At 41.1% G+C, this 26,674-nt stretch overlaps 1 protein-coding gene across 4 annotated transcripts in view; it reads left to right on the top strand.

The window, feature by feature from the left end:
* The window catches only part of LOC119030205 (myosin light chain 4-like), a 451,755-nt gene that overhangs the window by 239,491 nt on the left and 185,590 nt on the right, over positions 1 to 26,674 (top strand). For all 4 annotated transcript variants that reach the window (XM_037117622.1, XM_037117621.1, XM_037117624.1 and 1 more), the window contains 2 exons: positions 1,018 to 1,438; positions 26,344 to 26,496. In XM_037117622.1, the coding sequence (XP_036973517.1) occupies positions 1,018 to 1,438; positions 26,344 to 26,496 (574 nt within the window). The remainder of the gene's footprint in view (positions 1 to 1,017; positions 1,439 to 26,343; positions 26,497 to 26,674) is intronic.

Genomic DNA, 26,674 nt, shown 5'->3' with positions numbered 1-26,674 from the left:
ATATGAATGTTTAATGTTGCAGCATCATATTTCTCAAACTCCCATGTAACACCAACATAACAACTAGTAATGTTTATATACATGTGAATGTACTTTTCACTTTATTCATAACACTCTTAAAGACAGATTTAAAGAAAATGCTAATGCCAGGTAGCTTACGTTAATGTTGCCAGCGGTAGCGAGCAAATGTTAACATTGCTAACACTAACTAGCAAATTGAGCTGGACGCATGATTAGTAACCAGCCATATTTACCTCCTGACGCTGGCTAAACCACGTGACTAGCGACGTTATACTGTTGGCTTACAATCCTTGTTATAAGCTTACACACAGATAAACAAAAGAATCCTATTGGACCTGACAAACATTTAAAATGATGAATTCCTAGTTGTCATGTGTTTTTTTTAAGGAAGATGATTTTATTCTGCACGTCTCTGTTGATGTATTACTCTTAAAAGATGATTTGCTCTACATTAAAATGTTATCAGTATAACCTTCAATACTCTTTATGATCCATTCACATCCATATATTAACAAAGTATTTAAAAAAAAAATGAAAATATACACTAAAAAGTGTGTTGGTATTCCACCTGCTAGGATGACAAATCTACTGCTGTGTCAGGATGCATCTGTGAGGTTATTATATTTAAAACTTATCCATTTTAACATTGAATTGTCCAGATATTTTGCCAGTGTACCTGTTCTGTTGCTTCGGCACAATTCATGTAGCCTCTTCTGAACCCTGTTAGCTGCCTTGTGTTGTTTTGAGAACTCACATATTGAAGTGCTGATTGCCAGATCTCTTCAATAGCTGGCGAAATTGTTATCATTGGCGCCCAACTAACAATGTTACTGGCACTGGAGCAGTGATTGTTTGAGGTGGAATTCTTTTTCTATTATGTCGTTTTTTTGTATTTGTTGTGTACCATTACCAGCTAAGTATGAACATCCAAATCGTTGACCCCGGGTGCTCCTCTCACATTCTCGTTCTCTCTTTCCTCCTTTTTTTCCCCTCCAGGGTGGCCTGATCGCCCTCCTCCTCCTAATTCTCCTCTTCACCCTCGTCCTGTATACGCGCCACCGGTGGTGCAAGCGTCGCCGCATCCCCCAGAAGAGCGCGAGCACCGAGGCCACCCATGAGATCCACTACATCCCCTCCGTCCTGCTCGGGCCGCAGGGCCGGGACAGCTACCGGGGCTCCCGGAACGCGCACCAGCACGGGAGCTCTGTCATCGGCATGCCCATCCGAGAGACCCCCATCCTTGACGACTACGACTGCGACGAGGAGGACCCGGGCGGACACTCGCACAACTCCACGCCCAACCAGCTCCACAACAAGCTGAACGACGGGAAGATCCAGGAGGACTACGGAGTAAACATTGGACACACGGACATGATGTGCAAGGATAACGAGGTTAAGCATAATTTTGAAAAACGAGGTAGGTTTGCTTGTCTAAATCCATTTCCCTTCAAAACAGTTTAGCGTAATGGAAATGTGATCGCTGCATGCCTACAATTTAGATTAATTATCTGATAGCAGCGAGATTAACAGCATGATGCTTTTTTTTTTTTTTTTTGTCTCTATCATTCCACGACAGGCAGCATGCACTTGTTGTCATAGAAAAATCTGCTGTGCTCAGTGGTAGCTGTCCTGCTATTGCCGGCATAATTTGTACATCCGCGGAGGCTCTCAGTGCCAGCTCCCCAGATGGACCAGCCTGGACAGTTCACTTTGGCTCTGGCCGGCCCACCCATGTTCTCGATAGCACAGCGTGTACTGCTTACGTTTCATCAAAAAATAGGCAGTTTTTTTTTCGGTGTGACTCATGTCACCACTTCACTGCTGGTTATGAGAGAGGAAAATATTCCATGAGTTATATTACTGCACCGAGCACAAACTGTTTTTTCCTACCCGCTGGCCCTTTCTCGGTTAACATGGCAACCGACCCCAGAGTGTGTCGAGCAGCAATGCAATACGGTGTCGTGTAATTTAATGTAAAGTGTAAAGGTCAAGTGACAGAGGCCATCCACCCGGTCGATAAGTTGCTGAGGTTTGTCAGCCTGCTGACCCTCGCCGAACAAAGTCAGGGGTCTGCGGTTCACGAGGGAGGGGTTGCAAGGCTATCTGGTCACAAGTCACTCATTCAAATGCTTGCAAATGTCGCACGTGTTTGTAATATCAGGCCACATTGCATTTGTTGATATAATATCCTGTTGAACTCCTCCGCAAAGTCGGACTTGAATAATTAAAGGGTTGCTGACGGAGTCGGAGGGTGCCCTGGTTATTCATGTTATACTGAATTATGCAAGAGCTAAGTTTGTGGAAATGCCCTCCTGCTCCCAGAGTATGTATCACTCTACATAAGTGTACTTGCAAAAGCTATTTTACACACTCACTGTGTACATCTTTTACTTGAAAGAGGCGGAAACAAAAGGCCGCACCACTGAAAACTTTTCATTTGTTTTCATTACATTGCCGATCCATTTTTGACACAGTGACCTCACATTTTAATTGTCTTGAAATTTGATAAAATAGTACAGATGAGAAGATATGACATCGTTTCAGTGGAGCAGATGTCAAATCATGTATTTCAGTGCCATTTAACAGGGGGTGAAAAATTGAGGTGAAATGAAATGAAATTATCGGTGGCCCTATATTTTTCACTTTCATCCACAGGAAGTGCCCCAGATCACATACTTGAAGAAGTTAAAAAGCTAAAGATATGTAAATTGATTCAGTGACTAATTTATAACAGTTTTGTGGCACAGCCTCATGATATACTGTACCTTTTTTTGGCTAAAGAAATGAATATTTGCCAACATTTTAAACAGAAAATAACGTATTCTGCAATGAAATATATCTTAATTGTTGTGTTGTTAATTAAGTTGCCCAGTAGTATCGTCTCTTGTAAAGGTTGCACTGAACTAACGCTTAAAGGCTTTGAAGACAATGATAAAAATTAATACCTCGCTGCTAGAGCTCCTCCCTGCTGTTATACCCTCCATCCCTTTCCATCTTTACCTCTTCATTTCACCCTCCCTCTGTTTTAGTCTCCTTTTCCTCTTTCCTGTCATGTTTCACTTCTTCCCACCTTGTGTGGTCTGTATTCCAAGCCTTTCTTTCTTTCTTTCTTTTTTTTTTTTTTGCCGCGACAGCGCCTCACCCACCTTAACTCATCCGTCTGGCATCCGCACTTCAATGACTAGTTAACACTTGTGGTGCATCCGTGCGTGTGTGTGTGAGTGCGCTCTGTGTGTCAGTCTGCCTCCGTGCAATGTGGCAGTGAATTCGGGCATTCTCTCAACGAGTGAGCGAGCGGAATGGATTGAGCGGCTAATGAAGCACAAACACACAGAGCTCTGGAAAGAGCACTGAGCGGATAGACTGGTTAAAGCAAAACAAAACTAATAACTTTAAAAAGTCGACTGGTAAGTAAAGGCTGCCATGCCATTTTTGGTAACACTTGATTATAATCTTATTAATAAGTTGATGGTAAATGGTAATGGTAAATGGACTTGCATTTGGATCAGTCTACTGACCACTCAAAGTGCCTCACAACACTTTCACCCATTCACACAGAGGCTGCCATGCAAGGTGCCAAGTGCACAATTTGGGTGTTTTGCTCAAGGACACTTCAACATGAAGCCCAGCTCAGCCAGGGGGAGCCGGGATTCAAACCAGGGACCTTCCGATCACTAGACAACCGCTTGACCCCCTGAGCTACAACGTTTTTTGGGAGGTTCAGTATCTCATCCGCCATCACTTGGATATGCAGACCAGGGTAATCAAACCAGTGAACTTCCGGTAACAAGACACTGGTTTTACCCCCGATCCACAGACACCCAAGCTTACATTTTAGACTGGCATTTCAACTCAGGTATAGATGCATCTGGTTCAACTTTAAAGGTCCCCTTCATGCATCAGTTGCTCTGTCCGCTTATTTCCTGGATTTTCTCGCTCGAATATGCAAACTACTTCATTATTGCACATTGACAAGTGAATGCAATGACCTCCCTCATTTACATTGACCTTATAGATCAATTATGTTTTCATGTATAAAAAAAAAAAAAAAATGAAAAAATGATATATAATAACTCGCTAACATTCTAGCGCTTCTATAATTAGGACATACTTGGATGGATCAGTCTTGTGATGTTTTGTCAGCTGATCTGCTCATTTCTCATTAAGTGAATGCAAAAAAAGTCCTCAGCCCAGTGTTTAATCGCTGCTAAGCAGCACTTATTTAAAAAAAAAAAAAAAAGAACATGCAGCGCAGTGAAGGCACAGAGGTTAATTTCTGCTTCATTCCCAAGGGGAAGGGCAGAATGGTGGGACAGAGCAGAGAGGTCAAGACTCTTGTAGCCTGTCTATTGGGCTAATCACCGAATGATGCCATTATTACGGGAGAACAAAAGGTGAAAAATAGCCCAAAGAGAGGAAGAGAACTGGGCAAATACAAACACATACATCAGCCACTTAAATACCAGCAGCAGATGGACCGCTACATTTACTTTTACTAATGTTCAGCACAAATAAAGATGTATCTATAGTGACACCACTGCTACAATACAAAGAGTGATTGTACCATCATACAGTAGCAATGTTGTGTGTTACCCAAGAGTTCACTGGAAATGGATTCTGATCCTAATTGAAAGTCATCCAGTGCTATTCCATAAAAATTGGAACAAGCTATTTTTGAGGTCAGATTTTTATTTGTTGTGGGCAGTATGAAGCCCGATGCATAGTATTTCACTAGGACTTGTAAGTTAGTTTAACAGCACAAGTGAAAAAAGTTTAAAATTTTTTTTTTAAAAAAGCCAAGCATGTTCAGCCAATGAAAGTTGAGGATAGCTTGACTTTGATTTGTACCTCACCCTGCCCGTAACACAGCGACAAGTCCCTCACTGACCAGCTTCATATCTCAAACCTCCATTGAAAACGACTTGTAGCCTCTAGCTTTGTCACTGTAAACACACCACTGAACACACCATTACTCTGTATAAAAGTGGATAATGGAGATGACCAGTCCTGTTTTTTCCTTCTTCTTTCAAAGACAGTTCTTGACACATCCTTCTAGTCTCATGAAACGATCTGGCATTTTCCGATAGATAGCGCACAAACCGTTTCGTTTGATGCCTTCTGCATGCCTCTCCATCTGTACTCTGCATAAAGCGGCGACATTTGTACACGGCGCATTTAACTCCTGTCCCACCTGTTCCGTGTGCTGCGCGGGCACCAAAGTCTCCAAACACCAGTCATCCTTTATCTGTCTGTCCTTGCTGACAGATAACCTCATTCAACTGAACTCAATAGTATTATCCCCAGGGATTATGGCTGTGCCTCGCAGGGTTGTGCATGGCATTGGGCTTTCTGTTACACAGACAACCAAACAAATGAGGCCTGTCGATTTCGTTATTCAGCAATATTTCCACGGCTTTTGGGAGTGTGTCAGGCGGCTCGGAAAAGTGTAAATCAGGTGTGGGAAAAAAAAAAACCTTAGAGGCATTGCTGGGTTTTATTCCATGAGGAGGGCTCAGGGAGCAGTTATCGCCATCAGAGTGCCATCATCGCGCACACCTCAGCCACCCAGTTTACAGTGTATGACAGCAAGCCGCATCGCCCGCCGATAACCTTCCCATGTTGTCATCTCCTGTCGGTACAAAGGCAAATCATACATAGCATGTGCCCGGAGTCAAAGTTGTATAATTAAGTCTCAAGAGCTCTTTGTAGCGGTCTCAGGGTCCTCTTGGCATTCCATGCCCTATAGTTGAAAGACCCAATTATTCAGATATTACCCAAAACAAACGGTAACCTGGTAACAAACAGCCATTGTAATTCAGTAAAGCCTATGGAGATGATTTAATAATGTATCTTATCACTCGCAGTGCTTCGAGACAAGAGCCATATGCACTTCAGCTGCAGCCATCACGTTACCACTTCTTGCTCGGAATGTTTAACCATTTTAAGTATATTCATAGAACATTTAAAAGAGGCACATTTGAACTGCAAGCCACAATGGAATATGATACCTTTTACAGCAACTGTCAACACACTGTCCCAGTACTTGTCCTATGCCCTGTAAAAGTCATTTTTAGGTGAGAACACAGAATATGCAGAGTTCAGGTTGTTACTACTTTCAGTGATCATGTCAAGGGGGTAATTATGTATTCCTTCTCTTTGTTTTGTCCTGCTGTCATAAAGTATTTTTTTTTAAATTATTTTTAAAAACGTGGCGCTTTTCATCCTCGCAGTCCTTGAGAAATGTTTCCTCTCTTTTATCTTATCAAATTGAGATTACTGCGATACCCACCAGAGACCGCGCTCAGCACACAACGCTGCTTCGAGCTTATAGACTCAAAGAATGGGAACATTTTAGCTGCTATTTTCAGTGTCAGACACAACTACAAACAAAAAGTTTCTCCACGGTGAGCAGTAATCAAGTGTTGACCCACTTACGAGTTAACTGCCCTCTTGTTCCGTTCATTGTTTCCTTTGATTAAACTGAAAGGGGTTTGACGGCTTGTGCGCACAAATCAAAAACTCAAATCTTCACAGTTGCTCCATAAATTTATGTCTAAATTAATATCAACAAAAAACAACCATCACAATAACAGTGTTGAAATTGGCCATGCATATAGTTTGGTTTTTATACACCAGAGTTTCCTGCTTCAAACAGTGTTCTGGGACCTTATTATCCTCAGAGAACAACTTGTTCAGAGTTTGTATTATTATTATCAATGGACTCAACTTAAACCGCAGAAACCACCGACATAATCACACTGGCTGCCATCAGAGCAAAGAGCAGAATGTGATGTGCAGTAAAAGCAGCTATTATGTTGTTCTTGATGGTCAACATGGTTCATGATGTCAAGTGTAAAAGCATGCAGAATTTCTTCTTGGCAGCCATTCTTTCATTGGATGCTGCTGCACCATGTGACTAGTTTACAGGTTGGGTGTCAATAGTCGGTAACGAATCTCAGAGGTATTTTTGTATTTTTTACCTTCAACATTAATTTGATAACATAGTTAACTAGTTACTAGTTACTTCCCAGTTTACATGCTAGTTCATAGCCCAAAGAGTGCACATTCAACTCTTCAACATGCCTCACAATCAAACCAATAAACTGCATGTGACAGAAATAAGTAAATGTAAGTAAATAAAAAATGCCTATGTGGACTAATACAATCAGCTGAACTTCTATGAGTTCTTTCTTCTTTCAAAGGCATTTTATGAAGTTGGTAAATGTATCATACAAAAGCTGTTAATTGGAACTCACTTCCTAAAACCCAGATGTGTCAGGAAGGTGTCGTGAAAGGGGATAATCAGGGTATGACGCTTCGGGATGCAAGGTATGTGTGATAACTTGTGATGAACGGATTGGTGGGAATTCAGTCTAAATTTAGGCAATTATAATTGACACCATAACATCCACAGTGTCAAGAATATCACGCATCACCAGGAGGAAGCAGTCACAAGTACGTGTAACTGCTGTATACTTAGAACAGTAGATGGGACTGCGTGATGTTTTAATACTAAAAGAGACATATTTCATCTCAAGCGATTTGAAAATAATAAAAAAGAAACAGTGCTTGTCATTTGAACTTTCACAAAAAACAACTTCACGGTAAAGGCCTTGATTTAGGCATTTGAAAATGAAATTGCAAGGACAGAGGATGGCCGTGGAATGTGTGAAAGAAACGCTTCCTTTTGGGGAGTAAACATGTCAAATCTACAGTGCACTCATTGTCTAACCGATGTGTTGCTTTCAAATGTCAACTTCACTTGTACCTAAGTAATATTTTAGCACAATGTCTTTTATTTTTACTCAAGTAAGTCTTTGGTTAGTTTATACAACAATTTTATCATCTGATAAATGGTAATGTTTTCATCTTGTGAGTCATCGTGTGTGTGTATGTGTGTTTCATCATGGTAAAATGTGGTCCTATAGATTTGCAACTATCATAACTACCACATGAGTGTTTTTTTTGTTTGTTTGTTTTTTTGTGATGTGTCAGTGTGTAGGCTTCCTGGCGTCCGCAATCCACTTGCTGTATTGTCTCTAGTTTTATTCTTCGTCTTATTATTTTATATCCAGACATTCCATCTAGAGCCCAAACTCATCTGTGGATTTAGAATGTAAAATGGTTTGGAGAAATTATTTTCTCATAGCACAGCCAAACATTTTGCCAGTCCATACGGCTGAACAACTACTTCAGACTTGATTGGGTGAGCACTTCGCACCGCTGCTCTGCCAATACAGTGCTGAGAGTGTCTTGACTGGGGCCATTGAACTGGTCCTCACAATGATAACAAGCAATCCATCAAATGCCCATGCAGAATGGCCCTCATCAGAACTGTCTGACACACTCTGCAAAGCAGGGTCGGCGGGACAACATGTTGAGCTGCCTGGGTTCATCTTTGACACTACTGACAATGATGCTTATTTCTCCCACTGACAGTAGTGTTTCTTGGTTATCAGCAGAATCCAGGGTCACATTATCATCTGATTGAATGCACCAACTGGAAGAAAAGAATCAGCTTCTAGTTCTGTGCAATTCATTAGCACTTTATCTCTACTGTGACCAGAACGTCACGGCTGTCTGTTGCACTTTCACTCAAGTTATAAATGTGCGAGTGAGCTCGTGCTTTTGGACTGAGAAACATTTATTTTGTTCTGTTGCCCAGATAGTCAAGTACAACACTTGAACTTTGACCCTATGGTTTGGTCAGAGCCTTGGATGGTATCTGATGTTTCTTCCCTGAACAGCTTTTTACTGAACAATGAGCTGAATTAACCGATCCAACAAATGACCAAAGACATTATCACATCACTGTGATTCAGTAAGTTAGTTTCTTTCTGGCTAGAGTGAGCCAGTTTTAATATTCCACAAGTCTCTTCCAGTTGTGCCTCTTATCCTTTCATTGAAATTATTTTGTTTGTAAAGACTGCTGAATTCAATTACCGGGGTATTTGTTTTACATTGCAAACACAGATAAAGCCTTGGGGTGCCACATGTAGCCAGCCTGCTGAGAATCTGCTGAAAGACATATAGATATTTATAACTTTGAGGGGACTAAATGTGTGACTAAATATTGCTTAAAAATAGACAAAAAAGAGACATGGAGTTCGACAAAGATCCCCAGCTAGTAGCGAGTCCCAACACACAAGCTGAACAAAAAGCATACATTTCCCCGCTGAATAAAACAACTACAATGACTCTACAATAACTGCATGTTGTTTGTTACTTTTTATTTCCTCAGTTTTCCTCCAAATGAAGCACAGAAGTGGGACCAAATGAGCAAATAATATAACGTTGCCTCAATTTATTATTTAAAACATCAGTGCTAGAGCAATGGTTTTTGCCAGTCGGTGGTTACACCGATTTCTTATGCCATTTTCTCTGTCTTGGAGGCAGGGATTAGTCATCTGGTTAACTAGCTCTCTGTAGTATTGGAGTCATATCTGTTGGAAAAAACCTGGCCAAAAAAAAATGTAAAAAAAATACAGGCTTCTTTGGATGTCCGATGATAACAATCTCTGCTTTGCCTTGTCTTTAAAGTGTTTCATTACGGAAGGTTCGCTCTCTAGAGAAATTAGACGACATCCAAGAAAATAAAAATGGTTGTTTCATCACCCACCAGACCACCGTCATTAGCAAGCTTATCAAGTGTTTACCGAGCTCTAATTGAACTCAGGACTGGAGAGTAATAATCCAGTGTCAAGCTTCAGATCACTAATGTGACATCATTGATGAGAAATGGCTGCCAGCTTGGCACACTCAAAGTAGCTCAGGGTAATGTTTTGATTAATACTCAAACAGGCTTGTCATCGTTCCCTGTGATAAATAGGAAGGGAGTTAATTACAAAGACTTCCCATTCTTTCTTTTGTCCAATCTTTGGAAAGCACTGAGGTTCTGTGTCATTTATGGCAATTTAGTGAGATGAATGATATGATTTAAAGATACACATGCACAGCATCTGTTCACAAACATCACTGCATGATCAAGATCGAGTTTGCAGGCCGTATGTAGGAATATTTTTTTTAAAAGGAGATAAATCCAATCAATGTGGACTGAATTGACTTTTTTTTTTTAAGCAGCTCATCATAAAACCGCAGTCTTTCTTGTCCACTAGCCAGTATCATCAGTTCATCAATCACAGCTTCTCGTGTTTATTAGGTTTGTCGGGACGTTTCAAAGGAGCGCAAAATGAGCGAACCCCTCGATGCACAGTATAGCAGCCGAAGAGATGACTTATGGCAGAAAAATGCCGGGAACCAAAATAATGGAGGAATAAAAAGAACTAGTTCTGGTATAACTCACTGAGAAATGAGGCCTTAGTGATCTGATCCAACACGAAGCCTCTGTCAGAGACGGATGCGGAAAAAAACCAACAAGACATGCCAGTAGAAATGGGTCTGTAAGCACCGACACCATGGCAGATCAATACACGTGGGTCGATTGCATGCCAGTTCACGAGCCATCTTTATCAGGCTGTTTTGAAATGTGGTTTTGGCTGCTCACCCACATGGTAACGGTCAATATATCCCACTCGGTTCCTGTGCTCCCAGTATTTCAAAGACTTTTTAGTTCATTAAAGTTATTATGCTGCTTAGTTAAACCGCTCACATAGACAGTGTCTTTGAAGGCTTGAACGCAGTTCATTTGGGGAAGAAAATAGACAAAAAAGCTAACGGAGAAGAGTCAGATGAACATTTAATAAAAATAGACTAGAAGGTGCATAGCTTCATGGATCACTTGAAACACTAAATAAGAAGTGTCTATCTCTGATTAATGAAAAACAAACTGATGTTTGTATTAAAAGTTGTTCAGAGACACCTTAAATATAGCAATTTGAATCTTGCAGATTGTAAGACATGCATGTCTATGTCTAAAAACAGCAGCCTCTGTCCAAGGCCACTGTGCAAATGCATAATTGTGTCCGGATCCCCAAAGTGCAGCTGTTTTCCTCAGCCTGCCCTTGGTCAATATTCAATTGTAGGAATAATACTGTTGCTTGCAGCGTATTAAATTAACTGGATTGTTTCTGGTTGTGATGAATTATCTCGGTGTGTGATAAATTGGCACCCCATTGTAATTATATTTGCATAATGTCTTTTCTGCTTCATTTCCGCTCCTACATGTGCTGGAAATTTTTTTACCAGCAAGCAGTGTAGCAAGATCTGGGAAATAATGAATATTTTTTTGTTGTCTTTGGAATCTGTCAAAAGTTAAACATAGTTTTACCATGAAGACATTTATCAGTGTCTCATTGCATAATAACTGCTTAAAACTCAGGCGAGTTGTGAAGCGTCATTAATAATCGTGATTATCGTCGACACCCTGTCATAATTTATATTTCATTTGTACAAACTTGGGTTTTAAAAATGACAATTAAATCAAAATCAAAAACAGCTGCATACTAAACATGCAGTGAGGACATAACAGCTAGTCTCGCGCCGGTACTCCAAAACAAGAAATGACGGAATGGAGTGCATGTAAAAGCAAGGCGCACACAGTATTCCACCCCTCCCACACACCGCGCTGATTTGCTAGCACACTGCCAATCCGAGAATAAAATGGCTCTGACGGGCCAACCTCCTCAGACTTCGCATGTTGATCGGAGCAGACAACGTCCGCGCAGCTCCCGACCTCGTCCGAGCCTCCCCAAACGCTTCAGATGTCCAACGGTTACTGTATGTTCCTGCCTTTAGATGGAGCTTACCACCTGCTTTGGGCTGCATTCCCAAACAGCCCAACTCCAAGAAGACTGGCCACACACCATCCAAGGGCTGAGCCTCGATCAGAAGGACTCAGGCCCCCGAGCGACACCGGGCAAGCGGTCCTCTACACACCACATTTCCCACGTCTGCCCATACCGGTGCTTTAAAATTAAAGTACGAGGGAAAATGTTTATGCATCTCTGATCTAAAGTCAATCTAAAAGTTGAGCCAATCTTATATGAAATATTTGTATTTGTATTTAAAAAAACAAAGCAACATTGTTTATTGTGTGATAACAATGCCACTTCAGAAGTTAAGAGAAATCTACGATAGTCACTCTAAAAGCCTGGTCAGACAGAATGGAGACAGGTGCCACTTTAGGTGCTGTAGAGGAGGATTCAACAGTACTTGTCTGCAAAACGCCAGTCTAGTCACCTTGGCTTAGATTTTCTTTGGCTGAGAACTTCATGCAGCTGCACATGGAGAGAGACAGAAAAAAAAGGCAGAGGTCAAAATCCATGAGCAGAAGAGTTTTTCACCCAAATTTCTATGCTACCAGCTAAAAGTCCACCCTTTTGAAAGAGGTTATCGTTAAACAACAGCTACAGTCACGCTAAGAGCCTAACTCAGGTATATACAAAACATATCCTATATGTTTCTGAATTCTGAATTGTGCAAAGCAAATTCAAATTAATCACTGAACCAATTGGCCCCCAAAACAGAAACAAAATGGGATAAATACCTTCTACTTACATACAGACTGCTTCCCCAGAGCCCAGCTGGAATTTTGCCATTAGCGCTGAGCCAATTAGGTCAGAGGCCCGCTGAATGAGCTCTGTGAAATGTGTTATGCGGGTGACTCACCTGTAAGTATGTTTTTTCATGACTCACCCAAGAGTATGAAAAACAATCTTGGTGCTCATCGTGTGTGAGCAGCTTATAAAATTTATTGCCGTGGCTCGGGGAAAGCCAGCTAATGTCCTGGCCAAAGCGAAGCAAGTGGTGCGACTCTCCAGCCAGGAGGCATCGCCGGGGGGCCTGGTGAGCAAATCTTGATACTTTTGGCGGCGTCTGTTGAGTTGAAAAAAAAAAAATGTTGGCCCATAAGGCTGGGCTGAAGGACGCCAAATCTACATGCCAGAGCATTAACAAATCCTTAAAAGCAGCCTGCTTAAGATTGGCACCCAGGTTTGAAAAAACCTTGCAATTCGATAGGTCTTTTTCCTGAGACAGCAAACATGGTCAACTGTCCAATCACAGGAAGCGTTGCTGACCGTGTTTCCACCTTATTTATCTAAGATGTATAAATGTTTCTTTAGTGTAATTTTGGCTCCAGGATCTGTTTGTGCTGGACCATTTACAAAGCCACTCAACTCACGCAGATTTTAGTTATCTGACTGAAAAACATGCCTCGTGAATAATGCCACCCCCTGTTTCTCCTTTTTTTTTAAATTGTGGAGAAGTTGTGTTGAAATATTAAAGAAAGGGTTGGTTGAAAAGTTGCTATCATCATTTACCTCAGGCCACTGATCTCTCTTCACAAGATGTATTTACAGGTGTTTCCTGCCAGGAATAGGCTGTGCGTCACTGTGGCGCTGTTACTTATTAAAGATTTAGGCACGGAATAATTCATCGCATATTCAGGCCACGTGTCTTCCGTTCTGTCACAACATAAAGATGTATTTGAGATATTCTTACAATTTGGAATCTTGTTCATGAATATCAGGGCCCGGGCTTATTTGTGATTGTCAGTCAGGAGCTCCATCCTGTCGGGAGCAGCTGGAGGTCAGAGCTTGGCCTGCAACGTTCAGCTGGCGCAGCATGGGGAGACACATACATATTTTATTCTGGCCCATGGCAAGAGCCGAGCTATAGATAGCACTTCATTCTCGCTCCTCTGCAAACAGCAGAGGCCCTAAGATATAAAAGTAGAAGCAAAAGCCAGCAGAAGGGAAAAAGTGTCTGACTAAAGGGACGTTACATGGTTTCAAGTTGCCGGGAATGTCAAGGCATGAGACAGTAAATGTTAAAATCCTGCAGAGTGTGGGGAAGTATCAGTCTGTTCTTGGTGTTCTTAGTCCTCCAGAAGTCTTAAAGTGTCTTCAGTCGAGAACACGTCTTTGTTTTGCACTGTGTTGGCAAGCACCATAGGAGGAAAAAGCAATGCCACGCACACGCCTTTCTTCATATGATGTAAAGAGAAAGAAATCGTCACACTTGCAATGTCTCTGTTTTTCTATAGATAGCCTGTCAAAGCTTTTTAAACATTGCTGCCTCCGACTGAGCCACTGTTTATTGATTGCTTCTACAATGCCACGGATTGTGCACTATGACTTTAACTTTGACAGTGCCTTCAACACAGTCCCTTTGGTATGTATCTCAATTGGTCTGGGAATAGAGTTCTGTCCCCGAATTTTGTTTTTAGGTTTTTCTCTTTTCAAATATATCGTTGTCGCATTACATTCACCTATAAGTGCGCAAATTATCTGAGTGATGAGTGTTCAGCAATATGTAAATAAAAGTTTGATGGTAAAGGCGCAATTTGTAAGAATTATAGTTGAAAACATTTGAAACAACACCAAAATGATCAACGACTGTGTGAAAGGCTTAACATTAAGACTTCCATGTATTGTGTGGAAAAGCGTATGTTAGCGTGCTAAGCAGCCCCACTCTGGTCCAAAACTCCTGTGCTTGCAGTGTAAACACCAACACTTTCCCCGTGCATCAAGCTCCCACATTCGGATCACTACCTGCACGGCTAAGTGAGCTAATGGCAGCAGGAGTTACCAGATGATAAGCTGCTCGCTATTTGGTCTGATTACTGTATGCTTTTATATAAAATACATAATTATATAATTATGTTATATGAAACCTGGAGAGAAATCTATCACTACTGCCGCTATTGAACCTTTTACCTTCTACCCTTCATCCCTCCTGGCTCGCTTTCTCTCCCACTCACCTCTTTCTCCAGTCATATCTGCATCCCCCGTCTTCTCCGACACTGGATCCCTTGTCTTCTCTGACACTTTTGTCTTTTTCTTTGTATCTGTCTAACCTCTTACTCTCTTCTCATGTACCTGTCACACTTCCTGAAGCAGCGCTGTCAAAAGCTTTCCCAGAGAGCTAGGCTGGACTGCTTCTATCGAAACAATGGCAAATTTAATAAATCACCGAGGGAATCAGAGCTGGGGTGAGCCCCCATTTCCTCTCCATTGATCTCTTTTGCACTCATTTGCTCCCCAAGCCGTGAAGGGGAGGAGGCAAAACAAGGGACTAGAGACATGCGACCGCGTGCGTGTGAGTGTGTGTTGGCATGTGCTGAGGTAAAGAAAGGACGTGAGCTTGGGAGTGATAAATGGAAATGTAATGAAAAATTAAAAAAACATAGATATCTGTGAATTTAATTTCTTGGGCTCTCTTTTTCTTTTCCTCCTGCAGATTTGTTCCAAATTGAAACAGCAGGGGTCTGTGGGGTCCAAAGATCTTCAGAAATGTTCCCATCATTCCCTTGTGGCTACATCTGCCTCCGTGAATATGAATGGTGTTAGGCAGCCAGATGGGATGGCTTTGAAAAATAAAAGTCCATAACTGACTGCCAGTTATTAAAAACATGCATGTGTTCTCACTTCTAACCAGAGATGTGGACACGAGACTTTTTGACTTGGAGTCGAGTAGACTTGAGTAACTGTTTTGATGATATGTAACTTGACTTGACCAAAGAATAACGGACTCGAGACTGGACCTTTGAAGTTGAAGACTGAGGACTTGACTTGAATTGAGACATAACAAGATGGAAGACTTGTCTGTTATTAAACTCTCTTAATCATTTGATGTTTTTAGCATTTAAGTGGCATCCACTTTTATTTTGAAGTACCCTTGTCAAAGGTTGTTTGTTCAGTGAGCACTTAAGGCTATTGCTAATCAAAAATGTGCCTGCAAAAAAAACAAAAAATAAACAGTGCTCATTTTTGACTTGGGACTTGACTTGCCTTGACTTGCTTTTTGTTAGAAAAGTCGGTTTTTGAGTCTCATTCCCAACTCTTACAATCCCCAAGTGTCAATTTTTGACTGAAATCAACTTTTCTTACAAATTGCACCTTTAACTAAGGACTTGACTTGACACAAGACTTGGGATTTACCTGAGTCACATGTAAATGGACTTGCATTTCCACGGTGCTTTTCCAGTCTACTGACCGCTCAAAGAGCTTTTACGACACTTGTCACATTCACCTTTTCGCACACACACTCATACACTGATGACAGAGGCTGCCATGCGTGACCTTCCAATTACTAGACAACCCGCTCTACCTCTTGAGCTACAGCCACCCTGCTTCATGTCTGCCTCCAGCTCTTCAAATACAGCAAGCACTGGTCAGTTAATCCTCTAGCATCAGTTTTCAGGGCTCTGTGGTCAAGTTAGCAATGGCTGGTTAATTTTTTAAATTAAGCTTGCTGGCAGATATTTCGCATGTAATGAGTTTTGGATTGATAAAGTTGTAAATGGTCACAGGTTGGATAGGTTTAGGCACCAAAACTACTTGGTTAATTTTAAGGAAATTTTTTTTTCAAATATCGGATTTGATATTCCACATGGTTCTGATTATGTCATGTCATTGTCCGAACCGCTTATCCCTTACCATGGGGTTGCGGGGTGTTGCTGCTGAAGCCAATCCCAGCCATGTACTCCCTGGATAAGTCGCCCGCTCGTCGCAGGGCCCTCACTAGTGAGCAATGTGGGGTTCAGTATCTCGCTCAAGGACACTTCGACATGCGGCTCAGCCCTGCCCGGAGCTGGGCTTTGAACCAGTGACCTTCCGATCACTAGTCGACCTGCTCTACCCGCTGAGCTACAGCCGCCCCGGTTCTGATTATCAGAATCACATTTTTTTAATTTTTATTATTTTTTTTTTTTTTATACAATTATCTGGAAAAATGCAATACTATCAAATGAATGTAGCAACATTTCCCTCCAAATGTAGTGGAGAGGAGGTATGAAATATGAATACTAAACTGAAGTAAAAGAAGTAGTACTTAAGAACAGGACATGAATTTATTACTTACATTCCATTGCTGACTACTACCATATATGTGTGGATTCAGAGCACTCCAATCCATCTCCCAAGCTGCACTGCAAGCTGCATCACCACCTGCTTCAGGGCATACAGGGCACAAGTGCCTGAAAATGTCACCATGTGTCTCCCTGACTTTCAGTTGAGAGGAAATATCTTCTTGGGCCTAAAGAGAAAGAGGGGTCAAGCACTATTTATGGACTGGGAGTCATGGTCAAAGGTTTTCAGTTTCTGACAGACAGTAATTCCCGAAGGCTGTCTCAGCGATTTGGTGGGAGCCGGCATAGTCTTGTTCGTTTTTTTTTTTTTTTTTTTTTCTCTTTTTTGGAGTAGCCTTCAGTGTACGATTTGCTGACAGAACATCTGTTGCCCTTCCTGGTGCTGGGTATCGTTTTCTGTAAAGGTACAGGCATCAGATACAGGCATCATTGAGTCAGACTTTGTCGTGCAGTGTATTTTTAGAAACCTCCGCCTTTGCAAATTAGTGCTTTGGCAGTGAGTCTTCATACTGGAAACATGTATGCGTACGACGATCTATTCCTACCCCATCTGATGATTTTTAATAAGTGATATCAAACCATCCGCATGTATTACTACTGTTTTTATTGTATAAGCAGAAATTGTAACAACAGCGAATGTATGAGCAATAGTAGTATCTGTAAGTAATGACTAACAAATGCTATGCTGGATACTGCCATTATTTTTGGTAGATCAATCACTTGGGTGAACACCCAAGTATACTGTGACGATTTAAGCTATATTGTGCCATCCACATTATCTAGTTTATGTTTGTCCCCCCGCCCCCATTTAAAGGTGCACTATGTAGTTTATTAATCATCTTCATTGACTGATGTTCATGTTTAAATAAACGAAAAGGACAATGCAGTTTCGTACCGTTTCACTTTATATATATTTTGAGGACCCTGCCACCCTTCTAGTTTCGGCCAGTGTTTTAGGAGACCTCATTCTCCTTTGAGAACATCAGATACTTGGTGGTGTCTAGCTATACGGAGCTTATACTGTTAGATTATGTCGTATTAACTGGGTCTACCTCAGTAATGGTATCATTTATAAAAAATAAAATAAAATACAAATTCTTACATAATGCAGTTTCTCTATTCAGTTCCTCTCCTGACATGATTGCTTTGACCCTCATAAATGAACAGCAAATGAATGTTGAGTATTGAAGGTTACCAATGACTTTGGTTTCGATTGAGTTTCTTACATACCTACAAACACAGACAGCTGAATTCTTTGGATTTTGTGTTGGTGCATGCGTCAACCCCTATAATAACCCATTCCCAATGTAAAAAATACAACACAACTTAGCAGTTAACTACTCTGGCAGTGAGAAGCTTGTTAGCACTAACCCTTTTTTGTGTTTTGCCTGACTGGCGAGGCTTTTCCTGTCACCTCAGTGGCCCACTAATAAGAGCACTGAGTATTGTACATGTCCATCAGAAAGTGAATGTTAGCATATTTTTACCCAACTCTCTGCATGAGCTTGCTCACCAATGAGGTCCCCGGGGAGGGGAGGCTGGACTGTGAGAGATTGGTTGTTTTTATGTTTGGAGTCGACACTTCAGCAACATCTTTTTTTTTTTTTTTTTTTTCTCTGAGGAATTCAATGTTCCATGGCCTTAACAATGGATGCGAAGGAACACAAAAAATACAATTATCTTCTCTGACAATGTTATGTGCTTCGGCACTGTTGGTTTTGATGGCCATTTTCATACTGGTAATGTCCATGAAAACATGATAATGGGATCTGGAGTCCACTTAAATTTCTATGCCTACCACGCGGCTGCAAAAGCAATATACTCCGGGCACAGGAACAGGGGAATAAAAGCGGGACAGGAGTTGAGAAATGTGTAAACATTTACATTCATACACACATACACGCTGTTAACGAAAGCCCACATAAACAAGCACAGGCTGCGGAAAATTGAGAAGGGTTATCGTCTCGCGTTGGGCGCCGTGAGACCACCAGGAATACGTTGACTGAGGCGGCATGCTGTTGACATCCACTGCTTATGAGGCACTGTTAACACACACTCAGCACTGATAAGGGAGTAACTGCAGATAAGGGAGATGAAAAGCGGAATATAAAGACAACAGAGCTTTAGCTGACATTGAACTCAAAATGAGCAGCCGGCGTGGACTTGGGGTCTGGGGAAAAACAAATGACAGAATAAAATATCTTGGTATAGCAGCTTCTGACAGATGTGAGAAATGGGGCATACCGGCAAAGTGTGTGTGATGGGGGGGGGGGGCAGTGAAAAAGAAAAATTGCATTCATGATGAATGCAGACACACATGTGGGAGGTATTGTGGTGGATCAAAGATGACACGGAGGGCCATCTTGTTAGTAATTCAGTCAACTGATTGCTCTGTTTTTAATACAGGCATTGGCTTTACATGATTAAGTACACTCTATGGGGCAAGCACCTTTTCACAGTGATGTTTTAATATTTCAAGACAGCTGAAATTCAAGATGTGCACGTTAGTGAGGAAGACGAGGATAGAAACAAACATCGGTGGGTTGTGGCAACATTTAGTGACAAAATTACATTTGTTCCAAGAAGACTGTGACTCCAGGCGCTTGGGTTTGGCCGGGCATCTCGTCTTACCTTAAAATGGAACAAAGAAAGAGAGATAAAGAGAGTTCCAGGAGGCTATGAAATATGTATGCACACAGTTAACCTCAAACATGCTGTCACACACTCCGCTCACTCACGGCAGGTCAAAGCTTAAGTGCCGCCCGCTCCATCCCCCTCCTGTTTGTTTTGCTAACCCCCCCAAAATACCTGAATTAGCCTAGTGCTACCCTAAATGGCCTGAGGGAATGGAGCTCACGTAACTTTTTTTTTTTTGATTCCACGTTTTTCTTTCAAAGGTTACCATTTTTAGCCTGGCGTATTGACACTACAGGAGAAGCAGATTCTGAACACTGTGTGTTGTTCCACTCCGGGTAAACTTTGTGTCCTTTCCCCTTGTTGTTATCCTAGGCTTCAAGTGGGGATTAACAGAAAAAAATGTGTTGATGATAGTAATCGGGTTAAGGTTAAGGTGATAATTCAATCTTTCCTCTTTATTCACTCAGTGGATTTTTTTTTTTTTCGAATTAAGAAATAGCATTATTTCAAGCATTGTAAGTGAAATTTAGTTATTTGATGCAAATGTGATTTGTATTTCCAAGAACATTCACGAGCATTGATGCACATGAATACTACCACGTACTACTACCATGCAATACAAAAGAAAAGACATTTAGTTATTCACCTACTATTGATGTAATTGTAATTGTGATGGACACTGACAACCCACCAAGGCAGTTCTTTAAATTTCATCAGATGTGCTTTCAGTGTCATGGACTTACGTTACATTAACTGAAAGCATCATTTTTGTCAAACGCAATTGGAGTAATAGAGTAATGCTTACAAGTCATTTACAAATCTGTACATTATATTTGGATGGGATTTGTTGACAAGGATAGTTTAAAGGTGCAATACATAACAACTGGCTATGGTCAAATCCAACACAAAAAAGAGTAACTGCTTATTGCTCCCAACCGTTAACGCAATTAGCTAGTTAGCTAGCTAGCTTTAGCCGTGCAGCAAGAGAGGACCGGACTGTGAGCTCGTAACACCAAGAGAGTGTTGGTGAGTGTTGAACTGGGATGCTATTAGCTATTAACTTTAGAAGATATCTCTCCAACATCAGACAAAGCCATGTCATAACATCAGAACTTTTATTTCGCCACATTGTATTGATAATTTTAGTTAATGTTTTTAATCAACAGTCTTACATATCGTACCTTTGAAATGTGTCCATTGTTTCTGGCCAGGGACAACAGATGAAACAGTAATGTTAATTAATATGCACTGTCCCTATAGAATAGACATTCACACATTCATTTTATTGTCTTCTTTGTATATACTGTTTAGTGCACTATATAGGATGGGTGTTCTTAATGAACCATAGCATAGCTTCTACAATAGGCTGAGTCTGGAATGCTGTAATCCATGTCCTGTGATGTGTGTGTTAAAGTGTGTATTAAACACCAAGAAAAGAGCATTTGCATTCCTGCACACCACCCTACGTACTTGTGTGTGACTTCAAGTTGTGCGAAAAACTAACTTGGGCATGGTTGGTTTGAAGAGCGAGGACGGGGAAATCCTTTGCAAGTCGGTGCCAAACAATGTCGTGAGCTCTGTTTTAGTTTCTGTGTCTCATGTGTTCAAAAGAATTCCTTCAGCATAAGACAGATCCCACTCACAGCCAAGGGTTGGTGCGCACACACAGTTCAGTTTACAAAAATATTGCCGGAAGCAACAGCTACAGTAGCTGCTTCAGCATCAAAAGCCAGTGTGCGACCTGGAAAAAAGGTTATTTCAGTCGAAACATCGTGTTACCCTTTATTGTACTTTTAATGGGGAATACAATAACTTCAGTATGATGGTTCTTTTCGAAGATGATTTCCTGCCCAACAGGAATTCTTTCTCTTGTAAGGTAGGGAGAAAAATACAAGTGGGCATAGCCAGACATTGGTGTTCAGTAAACTATTGCAATATAGTAGAAGAATGCCCAAACTTTCTTCTGTTGTTTGACAAATTTGACACTTAATGGTGGGCCTCAGGCCAGTTGTAATGCATTTGATTATTAAGATGCAAAATGGATCCCATTTCTCTTAATTGACTGACCTGCGAGTGTCACTCCGCCAGCCGTGCTCAAACCATGAAAAATAATTGAAAATGAGGGGTCCTACCTTTTGAAAAGAGCATTTTTTACCTAACAAAAATAAAACGGCATGAAAATTATTAGAAATAACCATGATTAATGTTTTATTTTTGTCTCTAGACACATCAGGAGGAAATTAAACCTCACAGCAGGGCGACTGCCCGCTTTGGGGAGCAGTGCTGTAGACCGTTAGTTAGCTCGGAGTAAAATATATTGATATCCATGCAGTTTGATCTACATGGAACACTGCTGGGTAGTAATTAAATCAGTTATCAACAACAGAGGATAGAGGCAATGAGCAGCAGTAGTATCTTTAATTGAGAATATCATGGACAAAGGCTCTGCTGTAGACACTGGCCACTTAGCAGCAATTACAGTGTATGGGGTATAAGCAAGAGTGTCAATTAGACAAACGCACACACAGCCCACTAACACAAAATATATTACTTACTTGTTTTCATTAAACAATATTATATTATGATTGTTATTAAATGCAAATATCTGGAAGTTCTGTTCCAAAAAAAACAAATTAAAGACCGTTTCACCAGAATTGTGGTGCGAGAAAAGTACTTGGAGCCAAGTTTCATTTACGTAAGCCATATTTGCAAAAGCTGAAACAGGAAATTAAACAGTACCATACAACATAACATTAAAAGGGTCATTGGATTGTTAGTTGGCGTCATGTTTTGTGTGAATGCATATGTCAGCTGCTAGCCTAACTGAAGTTCAAGATGTTTAAATTAAACAAAGTGGGGGGTCAGGGGTCCTTGAAATGGTTCAGATTTAAATAAATCATCCAGTAACACAGTGAAAGAACATGTGACTGCTCTGGTCGTAGGTTTCACACTCTTTTGGTGATCAAACATCCGAAAGCGTACTCATCTCATCTCTCATGAACAGATGTATAATCACGCCGTCTCACTCACACTTCCAGCAGTTATGATCTGACGCTACTGCTGTTTTTCATTATACTACATCAAGCACATTTTTGATTGTCGTGCTTGTTTGCTCACTGAACCATGTGCTTCAGCTACTTGAGTGTGCTTGACTCCCATTTAGAATTTTGTCTGCCTTCGGGCATCCTGGATCAATGTATGTAATGGTAACATAGGGATTCAGAACTTTAACACATTAATGAAAACATCTCCAGAAAGTAGAGATGCAGCCCTCTGGCTGTACAAACGTCTACCGCACCGAACATTGTCTTGCTTTCTGTCTCTTCAGTCATGTATGACTCAGACCGGTGTTGAGTCTTATACAGAAATGCAATCAGCAGACATTGTGCCCAAGTAGAAAACCAAGCAATGGACAAAAAGCCTTAGTGTTACATGTTTTTGCATTGCTTATTGGTGGGTAACAATGCGGTCGCACAGATGTGAATGTAACAGCGTGCTGTTGTTTTCATAACATTCAAGGATAAATGGAAGACTAACTTAACAAACGCCCATACAGAAGTTTCATATCATATTGTAGCCAGTGCCTTTCACGTAAGGGTTTTATTTAATCATTGTAATTGCTAACAGTGTGAAGCAACCAGTACAGTCTACACGCAACAACAGTTTAAAGGAAGGCTAGCTGGTTTTGCTTTAAACTATTATTCGCCATGAGTATCATAGTCCCGCTGTGCAGAATGATCGGGACTGCGTCTTTTGGCAGCGACTAATCAAACTGTTTTCTGCTAAAAATGCTACAATCTTCCCAAAAAGTTAGTGGAAAATCATTGTGAATGACCTCAAACCCTATGTGGGGCCATGTTGCTTTGCCATACCTTAACACAGAAAAGTGACTCAAATTGTAAATGTGTCAGCAGAAGTGGGACTTCATTGGTCCCAGTGGTCATTTTGATTGCTTGAACAGTTCACAAGCAATTTCAGTTTCGGGGAAAGTTCTGTTGGTTTCAGATTTTGTAATGGGAACGTTCAGCTCTACACAGTGGGTGGGATCATCGCTAGCATGGAGAGGAGTAGAGAAAAAACACATTTACAAAACAGTTCTCTGAATCTTGATTAAGCTCCCACAATTCTCACTCCAAACACCATAATGTATGAATCAAACGAACAGAACAGTTTGTGCTGGACACAGTCATGTAACCATCATTGCAAACAGTACTTTTGGCTGTATACGCTTTCAAGCAGCAAGAGCACCGCTGACCCCATGTCAAGCTCTAGTGTTTATATTGAGCCAGAATTTCTTGAGGCAAGCAGACAGTGCCAGTTTTTTAACTTGCTGCCATCCAAGAAGCAAGTGTTTGCCAGGTATTTTTTTATGAAATTAACTGAGCTAAACACACAGGTACAAACACAGTACATGACCACACACCAGCAACATTAGTATCAGAGCACACAGCGCTACATTTCTTGCAATTAGATTTTCAGAGTATGTCTGCTATGCACATAATTCTTGGTGTTTTAATAATGCAAGGCTCCGCAGTTTGCTTGTTGGCTTGAAGACAGGAAACGCATGAGGCTCTGAGGGTCCCGGATCAAGAAACATTAAGGACTTTTATTATTATCGAAAATTGTTATGAGAAGTTTTCTAACTTGGAAGCCGGGGGGCACAAGCCAACATCTGTCTCCCAAACGAGGCCATGGTCACTTTGCATCACCTCTTGCATCTGGTTGCTGTGGGACCATTACCATAGACATACCAGCAGCAGTGGGCTGCCTGATGAAACACGGGCTTTGGTTTAACGAAAAGTGAATCGGAAACAACCACGTGTCACTCCTAGGATGATATTTGTTCTGAGGCACTAGCGCCTCTGCTATTGTTAGCTTTCCATTTATGATATCAAAAACAACGTGAACACTTCTGCCTCTTCACTTTCACCCTCGTCCTCTTCATCTCCCTCTTCCCCGGCTTTATGCGCGCTCATTGGCATGCATGATGAGCCTCCACTGGGAGCAACACATCACCATTATTCATGGAAAGAGTACACCTCAGAGCCAGACTGACAGATCAAAAGATGTTGATGATAGGTGGGGGGAGTGGTGGTTGGGGTGATAAATGACCCCATCTCTTTTGGAGATGGCTATGCTGCTGGAAGTTTGGGGACAGAGCAGTTTTCACACTTTCTCAAGCGGATGTTTGTTTTGCGCCACTGTTCTCTATCCCTATAGGATATTTGCAGATATAATGAGCACAGTATAGACAAAGCAGTTCTCCTTCAAGGGTAACTCCAGTTTCATACTTTGAATGTGTTTACAGGTCTTCTGGAGTACCACTACATATGCGGTGGCGAAAAAAATGGCATAAAACCTTTTTGCTGCTCTAAAAGAAGTTGTATGTACAGTAATCAGATAAATTGCCTCTAGTGGCAGATTTGCATTGTTAGATGTGTAGGAGCCAGTTTTATAAAAGCAGACAACTGGTTAATCATCACCTCTGCTACTACTGAACACTGCTGGACTTGTAATGGACAGTTTAAAAGGCAGAGCCAGAAATATCACCCCTTTATATACTCAAGAAAAAAAAATATTAATTGGATAAACTCAATTGAATTGTAGGGAGGATTTCAATCCGATACATATATTTATCCCCAATTCCAAATAAATACATCCATGCAATATCATTTAATTGGGTTCATCCAACTCATTTTCATCAATTCAGCTAAAATTAAATAATTACATTACCTAAATGAGATAGTTCTGAGTCCATATAACTACCCCAAATAATAATTCAAAATTGCTGACATGTTCCAGAGCAAAATTCCCACTATCTGGTTTGAGCAGTACAGCTTTGTTTTCTTTACCCCGAGGTACAGATGACTACTTTAAAACAAGGTCACAGTTTTGCAATTACCCACCACGTTGACGAACGGCCTTCAGTGTATCATCACAGGCGTTGAAGGAAATAGGTAGCGTCAACCCCATTTGGGGCTACAAATAATTAAATTAATGTTCATCTTCCTTTTCAAAAAACGGTGCCTACATTACCCACGACACAACTTGCCACTGAGTAACATCACTGGAGGCAATTTATCAGGTACCACGTAGCTTCCTTTGGAGCCATAAATATCTTCAAAATACTTTTTTTTTTTTTTTTTTCTGCAATGCAGTAGTATTCCCAAGACTTGTAAACACACTTTAATGTGTAGATTTGCTGGAGTTACCCTTTAAGTTCCAACTATCTCCCTGGAATTGAACTGGAATTGGAATTCATATTCAATGAAATAAGGCATTGTTCCTCAGCAAAGGGCTCTAGATTTACATGTAGTTGAATTCTGTCACCTGTTCTTGACAGATAATACAAGGGTTTAATACTCTATACTCACAATGAGTCTCTTTGGTGGCATAAATAAGCCAGAACATATCTAGAACAGGTCATTGGAATCTCCTATCCTTCCTGCTTCTGTAATTCTTTATTCTAAGAAAAGGGAAGCAAACTCCTCTCTCTTTGCTATGCCTTCTTTCCGCACAGCCAGTTGTTTTGGAGTCATTCATCAGGAAGAGTGAGACTGAGCCATCAGGGGAAAGCGTTGGCAGGATCCCTGTAGAGATGAAGCAATATTGAATTGATGGAATCATTTAAAGGCCAGGGAGAGAAAAAAATGGAAAGTAGAAATAACACTGTGGTGCTTTTTTACAGTGTCTAAATGAGACAGCCTAGTGGCTCACGATGCATATCATACTCTAATCTCTTATATTTCAAAGAAAAGGAAAGAGATAAAAATAAAGCAAGCTATTTTTGCTCATTATGCATCTGTGAGTGTTTGAATTTTTACTGTGTGTCCGTCACTGTTTGCAAAAATGATTTCCACCTTAAAGCCTTCTGACATGCCTGCCATATTCACTTTGGATCTCTTTCTTCCTAGCCATTGACCCAAACACGGACTCGGTAGAGGATTTGATGCAGAGGTTCCAGGACAGTTTCCGTGTTCCCAACACGCCAACAGACATGTCTCACTACCAACACGTGATGCACAGCTCATCGACAGGCCGCCGGAGGGTCCCCAGCCACACCAGAGGTAGGACACAAAGTCATTCAGTGGGTTCAAGGCTTTGAGGGCAGGAAGTCACAGACTTTGCACAGGAGATGATCTGTATTATCTGCATGTTCTCTTCATTTTGACTGTGCATGCAGGACTGTCAGCTGACTTTTTGCACGTCTGTGGTACTTATTTGATGGTTTTAGCCAGGGATATT

The sequence above is a fragment of the Acanthopagrus latus genome, chromosome 12 (assembly GCF_904848185.1).
Source record: "Acanthopagrus latus isolate v.2019 chromosome 12, fAcaLat1.1, whole genome shotgun sequence".
NCBI lineage: Eukaryota > Metazoa > Chordata > Actinopteri > Spariformes > Sparidae > Acanthopagrus > Acanthopagrus latus.
Note: the sequence above shows the minus strand (reverse complement) of the source record. Positions and strands in the feature narration are given on the sequence as shown.